At 46.5% G+C, this 13,395-nt stretch overlaps 1 protein-coding gene across 3 annotated transcripts in view; it reads right to left on the bottom strand.

Moving 5' to 3' along the window:
- Window positions 1-5,312: 5,312 nt before the first annotated feature.
- LOC143943334 (matrix metalloproteinase-18-like) overlaps window positions 5,313-13,395 on the bottom strand; it is a 1,003,345-nt gene continuing 995,262 nt past the window's right edge. For 2 of the 3 annotated variants that reach the window (XM_077465042.1, XM_077465043.1), the window contains 2 exons: window positions 6,650-6,880; window positions 5,313-5,496 (listed from right to left, as the gene is read on the bottom strand). In XM_077465042.1, the coding sequence (XP_077321168.1) occupies window positions 5,456-5,496; window positions 6,650-6,880 (272 nt within the window). In that variant the 3' untranslated portion in view covers window positions 5,313-5,455. Of the gene's footprint in view, window positions 6,881-13,395 lie in introns of all 3 variants that reach the window. The other variant, XM_077465044.1, reaches the window with a different exon arrangement.

The following is a 13,395-nucleotide window of genomic DNA, read 5'->3' as shown; positions in this document are numbered from 1 at the left end:
GTTCCTCCCCCCCACGTTCTGAGTTTCTGGGGTCCCCCTTGATGATTGATCACTTACCACTATTAACTGGAATTTGAATATATATATACAAAGTGTCACACCAAAATGACATATTTGACAATATGTCATTTTTGGTGTGACACTCTCAAAGGGAAATCACATCTAATGGGATGCAAGCCCTGCAGCCTTCCTCATTAGAGCTCGGGAGGTGCATCAGATGATTGATAATTATAAAACCACTCCCATACAGATCCTATGCACATGGACACAGAAATACAAACAGCAATTTCCTCAGAACAACAAAAGTCTCCTCCCCTATTCTCTCTATCCACGCCCCCTCTATCTATATACACTTCAGTTGTACTCTAACCTCATAGCCACGCCCCACTCTCCGCTCAGCCACGCCTCCCGCCTTAACTTCCTCTATTTAAATCTCTGCCTCTTTCCCTTTATCTGATTGGCCTGATGAAAGAGCGCGGTCGTCCTTCCACCTTGACCCGAACGCTCAGGAAACGCGTCGCCCGCCGTGACGTCACAATTCCGCGACCCGCGTGTCACAGCAAACCAAGCCTCGCTTTGGAAGAACATCCCCTGCTTCCACCGAGCCGGCTTTTTTTGAACAACAAAACAGTGGTAACGCCAGGAGAGGACAACAGGACACTTGCGGACCGGAATAGAAGTGACGGACTAAATCAGATGACCCCTCTTATTCTACATGCCTGCTTATTTTATGGAAAATGTGAGTGCAAAATCTCTCTGTTTTAGAATGACTTGTGAATAAATTGCCTTTTAAAAAAATCTACACCCAGAGGCGCCCCCTTCTTTTTCTTTTGTATCTCTGTAATATATATATATAAAGCCCTATGTGATTTCATATCTATATCTAATACTCTCTTCATCAAATGTGCTTTAAAATGTATGGTTTTCCCTTTAACGAACAAGAAAATAATGACGTTATGCTGTTGGGCTGGTATAATAATGCTGTTGGGCTGGTATAATAATGCTGTGAGGCTGGTATGAAATTTTTTCCATGGCCGGTTTTTGAAAGCATGGGCGTCCGCAAGGTTACTCAGGTGGCTAGGTACCATGCCCATATAGCCTAGAGAATGTACATCTCTTTACATTGCAACACATCTGTTGTGGCCATATTTTTATCTTGATGAAAACAGCCAATACAGTGACAGTATGAGATCAATATATGGCCACAACAGATGTATTGCAATGTAAAAAGATGTACATTCTCTAGGCTATATGGGCCTGGAACACAGCCGCCAGAGTAACTTCCAATACAAAGTGTAGATGAATTATCTGTTATATAACACATATGTATTACCAGTGGAAAGATTTTCATGAGATTGTCGAAAAGGGCGGAGCATGAGTGGCTTTGAAATGATGCCTCCCCTTGGAAAAAGTTCTGCGGACACCCATGCATTCAGGGTCAGATATCTGCTCTGTTTATTCCTTTTCTTTGTTCTCATTAACATCTATTTCATACTGTCATACTGTGGGGTCGGATATGTTTTTTTTTTAATCTTAATTTTTTTTTGCATAATGAAGATATTGTGTTACCCTTGTGTCCAGCTCAGATTCACCCCAAGGAGATCTCTCACCAGTGTCTGGATGTGGTAATGGCTGACAATGTTTTTCTCTCGGCCACTGCTTCTTCTGGGCAATTGGATTTCCTGTTATTCCAGAGGTTTCTAAAAGGGGTTTTCAGAGTTTTCTATTCCAGGTGGATTTGATGGGTTGTTGTGCAGGTCTGTGAGTTGTGAGATAAGGTCTGTTATCTGTTAAACCCACTCCCCTATAGCAGTGAGTGCTTCCTGGGTTTTTCATCGGGTCTCAGAAATGTGTGATCGTGATCTTTTGTATGTACATTCACTAAGTCCTATATGATCAATGTATCTGCCTCAGCATTTGATAGTTTTGGTCAAAAGGTTCAGTATGTGTCTAATTCCTTTGGTTTCATTTTTGCTTTGTTTTTCACTTGTTGGGCTGCTTCACTCATGTTTGTGTTGGTGTACCCACCTCTCTGTATGGACTTTTATTTGTAGTCACTACATTGCTTAAAATGGTTGTAAACCTCAGTCATGAAATCTGAACAAAGCACATACTGTATGTAGAACCCTGGAGTTTAGTCAGGGTTGCTCCTTGAAATTTAGTTGCCAGGAATAGTCATCTTGGCTAATTGTTAGAGATCCACTGATTTCTCCCTAAGTTTGGTCTGGTTGCGCTTTCCTCTTCTACCACTAGATGGCCAGGTACTTGGTGGTACTAGATATGAGAAGGGAAACGCAAGGTCAGATTATGGGTATATGGGGCATCTCAGCCAATGGGCAGGGGTTTTCTTGAATCCCTTGGCCTGCCAAGAGAACCTATATATTTGGGTGGAGTCAGGGGATCTGTGTTCTGTGGCACCTGGACAGTGTGTTTGTATATGTGGCCTGATGAAGGAGCAAGCATGCTTCGAAACTCAAAGCCACCTCCTCTCAACCTGCACCTGGAAGTGACATCTCCAATCACCCCTGTGTTCCCTGCTGTTCTCATAGCCTGCAAATGCTGAAATCCACCTGCAGGAGCTGTCAGCTGTACTTCAGAGACATGGACCTTTAGGAGAAAACCACCCCCAGATTTTGCTGCAGGATTACTATCATGCTTGTATTTATGCTCCCTTTTGACTTATCACTAAATGGTTTCCCAATAAATCACTTAGAGGCGCTGTGTTTCTTTTCCTTTGTTGCATTGCAGAGACTGCTTCTAGCTCTTCACACTGGCTGCCCTTAGTGCTGGTACATGGATTCCTCTCCCTCTTCATCTTAGAGACTGTTGCTATGGACTGCTATGAAGTTTATTTTTTGTGTATTTTTTTGTCTGTGTTGTATTGCCTGGGCTGCTGCGCCGGAGATTGGGCCTATCCCGGGCACATCTGGCTGCTAGGCTGTCTGAGGGCCTATCCATAAGCAAGAGAGCAGCGCAGGGTTGCAACTGCGACTTGCAGTCCAACCAGAAGTGCCAGTTCTGCCAGTTGGAGAATGAACCTGTTGTGGTCGCAGGTAGAGGGGAAGCTGTCGCCAGTAAGGTACTATCCACCTAATTACCAGGGACCACAGTGAGTAACTGAAGCAAGTACTGGAGCAGCATTCTCACCAACAGGGGATGGTAAAGAATTGGGAAACTTCAATGGGTATCAAGCCAGAGACCCAGCCAGCAGAGGTGACGCTTGCAGAGCAGCCTTGTGTGTCAAGCCAGGGATTTAGCAGGCCAGTGGGGTGAAGCTTGACAGGTCTCTTGAGTGCCAAGCTAGGGACCCATCAAAGAGGCAGTGGTGACGCTTGAGGAAGATACCACCGTGAAGATTGGAGGGGCTCAGGGGATTCAGTGGCAGTGAATCAGTGGGTCTAGTGAGAGACTGGGAGCTCAGTGGGCTGAAGAACTACAAGGAGCAATTGTAGTGAAAGTGAAAGAACTGTTATGCTTTGTGTTCAATCAGCTGACCAGTGTGTTCTGGCAGGGGGGGGGGGGGGCATCTCCCTGTCAGAACACAATAGTTCAGTGCATAGTTAGTACAGTGGCTCCTCCCAAGTTCTTCAGTTTGTTTTTTGTTCAGCCCAATAGGCATAAGTGTCTTTCCAACCCCCAAGGTTGACCCATCATCTCTGGTAATGAATCCCTTACAGAGAAAGCTAGTAAAAATGTTGACTGTGTTGATGCCTCATGTGACCTGTCATCCAGGATATTTCTGATCTCCTGTGACATGTGGAGGGTACCCATGCTCCCCTGGATGCTCTTCTCGTCGCAGTGGATATAGAGGCCAGTATCCCACATGAGCTCGGCATCCAGGTGATCGGGTTCTTCCTCATGGAGCAGGATAGGACCACTTGGCCACTTAATTGTTTTATTTTAAGTTTACTTAGATTCATTCTAACTTGTAACCATTTCACCTTCAGGGATCAGATGTACCTACAAAGACAAGATGTCACAATGTGCCCCATCTTATGCAAATCTCTATTTGGGCGGCTGGGAAAGATGGACTTTTTCTGATGAATGATTTGATCGGTAGCTAACCAAGGTACTACAGTGGTTCTGTTACATTGATGACTTGCTCGTTATTTGGATAAGATCAAAGGACAAATTACTATCCTTTTTAGATGCTCCGAATACCAAAGAATTTAATTTGAAATTTACTCATAGCTTTAGCTCCAGTCAAATCTCATTTCTTGATCTCACTATCATGATTAATGATAAGGGAGATCTAACGACTGATCTGTTCCCAGTTCTGGGAATACAATCCTACATGCAGTTAGTAGCTTAACAGATGATAATTTTGTTAACCAAGCTGGTCTATTACAAAATAGATTATTGGCCAGAGGCTATTCTAGATATCTTTTAAGGAAAGCTTTTAATAAAGCAGGACTAAGATCCAGGTCTGATCTTCCGTATAAATCTGCTTCCAAACCCCGTTCATACGATTAACTTTGTTACACGTTTCTCCATTCATGAGTCATATTTGTGGGCTCGTCATTGGCATCTTCCGGCTGAAGATCAGACACTTTCCAAATATGTACGTCCCTGAACTAGTGTTTAGACGAGCTACTTCTTTACGAGACATTTTAACATCTAGTCACTATTCGACCACATCGGATCACCCCCCTAGATTAACTTGGGGTACCGATGTGGGAGATGTAGTCTTTGCCATTGGGAGGCATCCACCTACCCAATGGACAATGGCATCAATCTTGATGTTAAGCTGATTGCAATGGACAATGGACAATGGCATCAATCTTGATGTTAAGCTGATTGCTAGGTGTCATTTATTTAATAACATGCAAATGCCATGCTTTTTATATTGGTAAGACTATCCATGAATTTTGCCAGAGAATTAGAGACCATGTCTATTCATCTGGATCTGGCAGAATGACTACCTCAGTTGCTAGACACATTGGTTTACACCATAGGTTTAATAATAGTCTTGTTTCTTTCTTTGTACTTGAGGTGATTCCTCCCAACCCTAGAGGAGGTGACTGGGATAGCATTATTCTGAGAGCAGAAACATTTTGGATAGAGAGACTTTCGGCTACCAGTTATCCTGGAATTAATGAAATTAATTCATATAAACCTTTTATATAGATATGTTGGCACTATGGTTAGAGATTGAGTGTTTTTGGGTATGTTCTTACATGAAGGAGTGTTTTGGGTTATGGGAATGGTAGGGGAGCTGTACAAGCTAGCCTCCTTATACCAAACCCAAACCCAAGAGGGTTAATGTTGGACTATACCGGTACTTTTATACATACATATAAAAAACAAAAAAGTTAAAATTTAAAATAGAGTTTAATGAATAACAGAAAATAGAAAAAATACAAAAAATAACAATTAAAAAACTAATACACCCCAGATTCGCATGTACAGTTACTCATGGTGGAGTTCCATTCTGGTGGTGTAGGTGGACAGTTCCTCAACTAGTTTCACGGATTGTCCGCTTCTTCAGGAGGAGGTCTATAGTTAAATAAATATTATCATAACAATTAGTAATTCATAAAATTATACAGTTACAATATATCAGTGGTGACCGCTCATACGAGGCACAGGGATGCCGCCCCCCTAATCCATGCAACCAGCCGGACGCATGGATTAAACATTTTTTTTAAGCACATGATTAGAGCCTGTGGCTCCAATTGGCTTCAAAAAGGGTGGGAACTGTGTCCTGAACCCACCCAGTTATGTGACATTAGTGAATTCAATATTCGCTAATGTCTTTCTGTTTTTCCTCCCAGCCAATCAAGAAGCGGGTCCTGAGACCTGATTGGCTAGAAGCTATAAGACCTGATTGGCCACGAGTCCTAAGCCCTGATTGGCCAGGAGGAGAGGCAGGGGGGAAGCTGCGACCTGGATGGGGTAAGTGCGGAACTGGCGGGGGTGACGGGCGAGTTAAGCTCCTGTTGATCGAGCGCTGGGTGGGTGGGGGGTGCTTGGCTGGCTGAGGGGTGGTTGGCTGGATGGGGGCCACCCCCCCAAGAAAATCAAGTGCCAGCTGCTACTGCTCTGTATCCTTCCTTTGTTCCTATGCCGTGTGTGGAGGGGGGTGTGACCCTTTCCTCCATTCAGCTCTCAGTTTACAAGAACTCTAATTGCAGCTCTCTGCCACCTCCTTTGTGCTGCTGACAGATAAAAATGATTTTATCACAATTATGCACTTTTGAAGGGATGTAGAGATGAGAAGACTGCAAGACAAGTAAAACTTATGTAGCAGAATTTGGTTTATCTCTGTGTATCATCTGAGGCCATTCACCTCACTGGGTATATGAGAGGGTTTACAACTACTTTAAGTATCATCAAGCTGTGTTCCTCAATGGGCAATAGAGAAAATAGAGTTTTTGTAGCTTTGAATAAATCCTTTTCTTGGACCCCACTGAGGGGCACAGTAATCTTTCCTCATTTCCATTTAAACAGTCCATTATGAGGTGGAAAAAGCTACCTCCTTAAAGAAGCAGGCCTTCAGTTTTTATGTAAATGGTGTCCATTTCATTTTTTTTGAAAATTATCATCAAATAAACTTTGAAAATTACATTGGTTAGTAACTATAAAGACATTGATTATTAATGATCAGAGGATCGTGGCTACAGGCCATACTAAGGCTTAGGAGACTCACACACAAGCAGTTGGTCCAAATTTTTAGCTTGGTAAATGTTGCCATATACCCGATTCTGTGAATAGGTGAGCATGAGAATTTTCTGGAACTTTTTTTTTCCAATGAGGTACATCTCATTCTTCAGACTCAGTGCAGCAGTAATTGGCAGCTTGACCCCAACCCAGTCTTCTTCCATTGACTCCGGACTTGTGCTATTTCCAATTTCTGGGTAATACAAGTAGTATTTTTTTCCTGAGAAAAAGGATAATGGTTTAAATATAAAACACAGACCTCAACATAAATGGTTATTCTTGATACAAAAGCAACCTACAAGCATGCAATCAAGGGAGCCAAGGGTCTAAATAGTGCATAAACCACCTGGTATGCGTATCCCTGGTCAGTTTTGCTTCTGCCTGACATTGCACGGACTGGGCTGTCAGTGGTGCTGCGGCCATATTCCATTACCAAGTCAGGAGTCATAATTATAGACTAGTTGGTGGTGAGAAACCACTGGCCACAGCTTCCCTGCCCAGTTCCTAAAGGGACACTGTGACCCTCAACTTGGGATATAATTTAGGTACTTAAGCCTGTATTGTGGGATCCACACAGGAACTTTGAGCCCCACTGGTTAAAAACACACTGGCCAGTGGAAGGGGTTTGGAGAGCATGAATGACATTGAGCACCCAGTACCAGCCCTCTAATTAGAAACTCCCTTGTTCCCGCTTTCAGGTGCAGAGACACTCTGTGCTGTGACAATTTAACTGTAATTGTTATATCTTCTGTTGTGTTGACTTGCTAGGAATATTTCCCAAATAAATCCTCTGAGTTTAGACTTGGTGTGTCAGAGGGTGTGGCATTGTGAAAAAGTTGCTGTCATCTGGAATCAGAGGACCTAAACGTCAGTGGCTTTGTTTGGGGTAAGCGCTACACATGTGTTAGAGAATATATTTATATTATGTTGTTGTGAAAGGAGAACTCATTGAGTGGAGGTATATTTGTAGTCAGAGTCTTCGAGTGAGAAAGCGATACTCCTAAGCACCAAGGCCTGAGGTGTGCCTTGGCCTGGCTGGTCAGTATGCCTGAAGAGGGCAAAAAGGCACAAATTTAGGTGAAGAAAGGAAAGGTAACAATCCATCAAGTGGAGTATCGCGCGCCCGGATGGCAATAGTATCTATCAAGTATCCGCTATGATAGGAGAACCCCCCCGACTCCTGACTTGGTGATGAGATGGAACACCCTATAGAACTGCGAAGCTACCCTGAACCCAACTAAACGTCTCGGGAAAGCCCATTATGACTTTAATCTACCAAGTAGTTAATTTAAAAAATACGTCCAAATCAGGCACAAATAATGATTCTGGAATCATCTAAAGGTTTAATTTCCAGGCTGTATGCCAGACTGGAGGCTAGAAAAAATAGATCCCGCTAGGAGTAGAGAGATGGGAGAGAGACGTCGGGCCAATGACTACAGTGGAATGGGATCGGATCCTCAGAAGAGGAACTCGTCTTGATCTCTCCCTCACAGAAGGTATCCCATCTGTTTCTAATCCATAGGGTATATTATACCCCCACAAAAATGTTTAAACTCGGGTGGCGCCAGGATGACCTAGATGTAGGGCTTTTGGTGATTTTGTCCACATGTTGTGGAAATGCCGGAAGTTATTCAGATACTGGATAGAAATTGTACACAGGATAAATAAAACATTCAAGATTTCAATTGAGCCGACGGTCAAAACTTGCCTACTGGGGAATGTGGAGAGGGGTAATGTCCCGAAGGACATTATTGAAGCAGTGCTAAGATGCTTATTTCAAGCAAGGAAATTAATTGCTCAGCACTGGCAAGCAAATAGACCCCCCCCCGCTTGCAGAGAACTGGGCTGTGACTGTCAACTCAGTAGTAGGGAATGAGAGATTCTTATTAGGCAAGGTAATTATAGAAAGTTTAAGAGAATGTGGAGCCTTTGGCTGGATAAGATGGGTCTTCCTCTACAGGACAAGTTGAAGCCTGTATTTGTAGGAGGAGCCTGAGAGGGCTATTTAAACCTCCTCCTCTGTCAGGGCCAGTGTCGGTAGGTTTTCTGGGTGGTAGCATGTCATTTCTAAAACCGAGCTCTTAATATTTCCTCCCCCACGTACCCCTTCACCTGACTTCTCTGTCAAGATCAATGGCACATCTATCAGTCCATCCCCACATGCCAGGGTGCTAGGGGTAACCTTAGACTCCGAACTGTCCTTTCAGGCCCACATACAAGCCCTGTCCAAATCATGCCGCCTTAGCCTCCGCAACATTTCCAGAATACGCCCCTTTTTAACTAATGACACCACCAAGCTTCTAATTCACTCCCTGGTCATCTCTCGCCTCGACTACTGCAACTCCCTCCTCGTTGGATTACCTTTACATAGGCTATCCCCCCTCCAGTCCATAATGAATGCTGCTGCCAGACTCATCCACCTTACCAGCCATTCAGTGTCCTCCACCCCTCTCTGCCAATCCCTGCACTGGCTTCCACTCACCCAACGAATAAAATTCAAAGTACTAACAATAATTTACAAAGCCATCCATAACTCTGCCCCCAGCTACATCACTGAGCTAGTCCCAAAATACCAACCAAACCGCCCTCTTCGGTCATCTCAAGACCTCCTGCTCTCTAGCTCCCTTGTCCCCTCTTCCCATGCTCGCCTCCAGGATTTCTCCAGAGCTTCTCCCATCCTCTGGAACTCCCTACCCCAATCTGTCCGACTGTCCCCTAATCTATCCATCTTTAGACGATCCCTGAAAACCCTTCTCTTCAAAGAAGCCTATCCTGCTTCTAACTAACACTGTTTTACTTCCCCCATTAGCTCATCCCCCACAGCTATTACCTCTTGTATCAATTGCCCCTTCCTTTTTAGATTGTAAGCTCTAACGAGCAGGGCCCTCTTATTCCTCTTGTGCCAAATTGTAATGTAAATGTAATGTCTGCCCTCATGTTGTAAAGCGCTGAGCAAACTGTTGGCGCTATATAAAACCTGTATAATAATAATAATAATAATAATAATTTCAGAGCTGCGGTCGGCCGCGGCTATGGTTCCCCCCCCTCATCCCTGGGTCCACACTGGCTTATGGAGGCCACCCTCCCCCCCCCCCTTTTTCAGCCCCATATTTCAGCATGGAGGGGGGTGGCAAGCCGTCGGCAGTGGCTTCTCCCAGCGTTCAGGCATGGGGGCGGGGACAGTCCATCTCTCCTGCTCTAAATCTCCCCACAGTTTCGTGGGGACAGCCTGCAGCCCTCCTGGTGAGGGGAGGTGGTCGGCCCCTTACAGGCACGGAGCGCCCGCCGTTCTCCTCGTGGGGGGGGGGTGTGATCGGCCGCGCCGGCTCCCCCTCCCCCCCTTGCATATGCAGTGCACCCGACTGATTCTCCTGGCGGGGGGAGGGGGAGGTAATCGGCCGTGCTGGCTCCCCCTCCCCCCACCATGCAGTGCACCTGCCGATTCGGCCGTCCTTCGCCTACACTCTCCCCTCCTTCAGCTCTCCAGCGGGCTGTCCGCTTGGTATTCCTGCCGGGGGGAGGGGGGGGGTGATCGGTCGTCCTCCGCCCACATTCTCTCCTCCTTCTGCTCTCCTGAGTGCAGTCCGCCCCTCCCCCCGGTTTTCCCTCCGGGGGGAGGGGGGTGGGCGGTCGTCCTCCGCCTTGCGATCTCACCTCGGCTCCGAGTGGCCAGTGTGCAGCCGCCCGGTGCTCATGGGGGGATGTTTCGTCCGCCTCCTCACACCTGCTTTCCTGGGCTCGGTCCTCTCCCCTCGCGGGTACGGAGCGCCTGCCGTTTCTGCTTGTGGGGGGGTGGGGGAGGTGATCGGCTGTGCCGGCTCCCCCTCCCCCCTCAAGTTAAAATGATAATGATGATCCGCCGATTCTCGGGGGGGGGGGGGTATTCGGCCGCGCCGGCTCCCCCGCTTACATATGCAGGGAAAAAAAAAAATGCTTGATTATTTCTAAGGTGCAAGATGCAAGTTCACCTGTTATAAGATAATACCTGCCAATGATTATTTTCCATTCGGTTATCAGCAGATTAACAAATATAGGGTCTGTTACATTGGAAAATATAAAAAAAAAAAAAAAGAAGGACTGAAGTGTTTGATTTATGCTTCGGCGGGCACTTTTTTCTAATGTTAACAATATTTCCAGATGACCAGGTTTAACAACCCAACAAGAAACATATTTTTATCATGATTTCAAAAAAAAAAAGTGATTTTAAACCTTCGATTATTTAATAACAAGCGTGTCATAATTACCAGTCAGAATTAAATAAGTCGTGTGCTGCCAGGAGTTTCTGCAACTTAAATACATATGTGATGATGTGTTTTAGAAACATCTATATCTATTCCAAATGTGACCTGGCAGAGCCAAAGCCACTATCCCTTCATTTCTATGTAAAGACAACTTTTTTTTCCTATCCAACACGAAATGTGCCAAGGGGCGTTGTTACACTGGGAACTGCACTGCACTTGCTGTGCGGGCTGCGATTCCGTACAGAGCAGGAACCCTTTCTCTGCATTTCAGGGGGCTCTGCAGCTCATTCAAATTATGTTTTACCTGACTAAACTGTAAGTACAATGTGCAAAGGGCACCGGAGCAATTTCACGCATCTAACAACACTCCTGAGCTCCATGTGGTGGGCCTCCTGAGCTCCATGTGTTTGGATCCCCCCCCCGAGCTCCACGTGGTGGGCCTCCTGAGCTCCACGTGGTGGGTACCCCCCCGCCTGTGCTCCACGTTGTGGGTTTCCTCCTCCCCACCCACCTGAGCTCCTTGTGGTGGGCCTCCTGAGCTCCACATGGCGGGACCCCCCTCCTGAGCTCCACGTGGTGGGCCTCCTGAGCTCCACGTGGTGGGTCTCCTCCCCACCCGCCTGAGCTCCACGTGGCGGGTCTCCTCACACGCCTGAGCTCCTCGTGGCGGGTCTCCCCACTCGCCTGAGCTCCACGTGGCGGGTCTCCCCACCCGCCTGAGCTCCACGTGGCGGGTTCCCCCCACCCCCCGCCTTAGCTCCACGTGACATTTCTGTCACAGCGCTCAGTCTAGCATTTCTGTCACGGCGTTCTGCGCTGCTTTTCCGTCACAGCGTTCTGCGCTGCATTTCCGTCACAGCGTTCTGCGCTACATTTCCGTCACAGCGTTCGGCATTGCATTTCCGTCACAGCGTTCTGCGCAGCATCTCCTGTCAGCGGTCTGTCCGGCATTTTTGTCATAGCATTCTGGCCGGCATGTCTGGTATAGCGTTTCTGCCCCTGGATGCCTGTGATAGCGTTCTGCCCCGGCATGTCTGTCGTAGCTTTCTGCCCTTGGACTTCTGTCTGCCCCTGGACTGCTGTTGTCATGGCATTCTGAACCAGGGTTTCTGTCATGGCGTTTCTGAACCAGGATTTCTGTCATGGCGTTTCTGAACCAGGATTTCCGTCATGGCGTTTCTGAACCAGGATTTCTGTCATGGCGTTTCTGAACCAGGATTTCCGTCATGGCGTTTCTGATCCAGGATTTCCGTCATGGCATTTCTGATCCAGGATTTCCGTCATGGCGTTCTCGACCAGGATTTCCGTCATGGCGTTCTCAACCAGGATTTCCGTCATGGCGTTCTCAACCAGGATTTCCGTCATGGCGTTCTCAACCAGGATTTCTGTCATGGTGTTCTGAACCAGGATTTCTGTCATGGCGTTCTGAACCAGGATTTCTGTCTTTGCATTCAGTCTCAGCGTGTTTTCGGGCTTTGCATTTCTGGCCAGGTTTCTGCTGTTGCGTCGCTGTCGCAGTTTTTCTGTTATAGCATTTCTGGCCCAAGATTTCGGCCTTTCATTTATGCCTCAGCGTTTCAGTTTTGGTTGTTGCTGTCATTGCGTTTTGCCTCTGTTTCTGTCACTACGTGTCTGCTTCAGTGGTTAGTTTCAGCGTTTTCTGTCATGGTATTTTTCATCATGGCATGTCGTGTTCTGTCTCAGCGTTTTCTGTCTCAGCGTTTTCTGTCTCAGCGTTTTCTGTCTGTGTTGCTGCCAGCATGCCTGTCATGGTATTTCAGACTTGGTGTTCAGTCTCAGAGTTTCTCAGAGGGGTGTTGTTCACTCAGGGCATACTCTGGTAGTCGTTCGTCCTTGTTGATTGTCATGTCCCATCGTGTCTGTGTCATGTTTTGTTCCTGGGTCAGGTAGCTAGGGCTCACACGTCAGGATCTGTCACGTCTATAGATCCATACGGGCTGAGGTTTCGTTTATTAATTGATTGTTGTCCTCAATCTTCTCGCCCGTATACCATACGTCATACGTTGCATGTTCATTCACCACATCTATACGACTACCCACCACGGCCTGTGGGTACACTAGCCCTGAGTTTTCAGTTAATTACCTGCCTCTGCACTGCAGGTTACTCGGGCTCACTTACCACTCACATGTTGGGTGGGGGGGGGGGTCCGTCCGTCAGGTTCTTTTACGTGCAGTGGTCTTGACTTTTCTGCTCATGTTTCATTCTTAGTTAGGCAGGGGGGTATTGTTGTTCTCATGTCTGGTTGTCTGTCTTTTCTCTAGTTTGTGTTCAGGTTGGGCCGTCTTGGCATCCTTACCGATATCATCCATGCTTGCTATCATTTCCTTCAGCCCGGCCGTTGTTGGGGGCTAGTCGTTTGTTGCTGATGTCTTTTCACCACTGGGCTCACCCTTGGGTCAGAAGCAATCAAAAAAAAAAAAAATGTTTCCTTTAGTTGATGTCCTGTTGTGTTGAGGCCCTGGTTACTGCCCA

This window comes from Lithobates pipiens, unplaced genomic scaffold (genome assembly GCF_037356315.1).
Source record: "Lithobates pipiens isolate NorthernLeopardFrog02 unplaced genomic scaffold, aLitPip1_a1.2 Scaffold_30, whole genome shotgun sequence".
Classification (NCBI taxonomy): Eukaryota; Metazoa; Chordata; class Amphibia; order Anura; family Ranidae; genus Lithobates; species Lithobates pipiens.
Note: the sequence above shows the minus strand (reverse complement) of the source record. Positions and strands in the feature narration are given on the sequence as shown.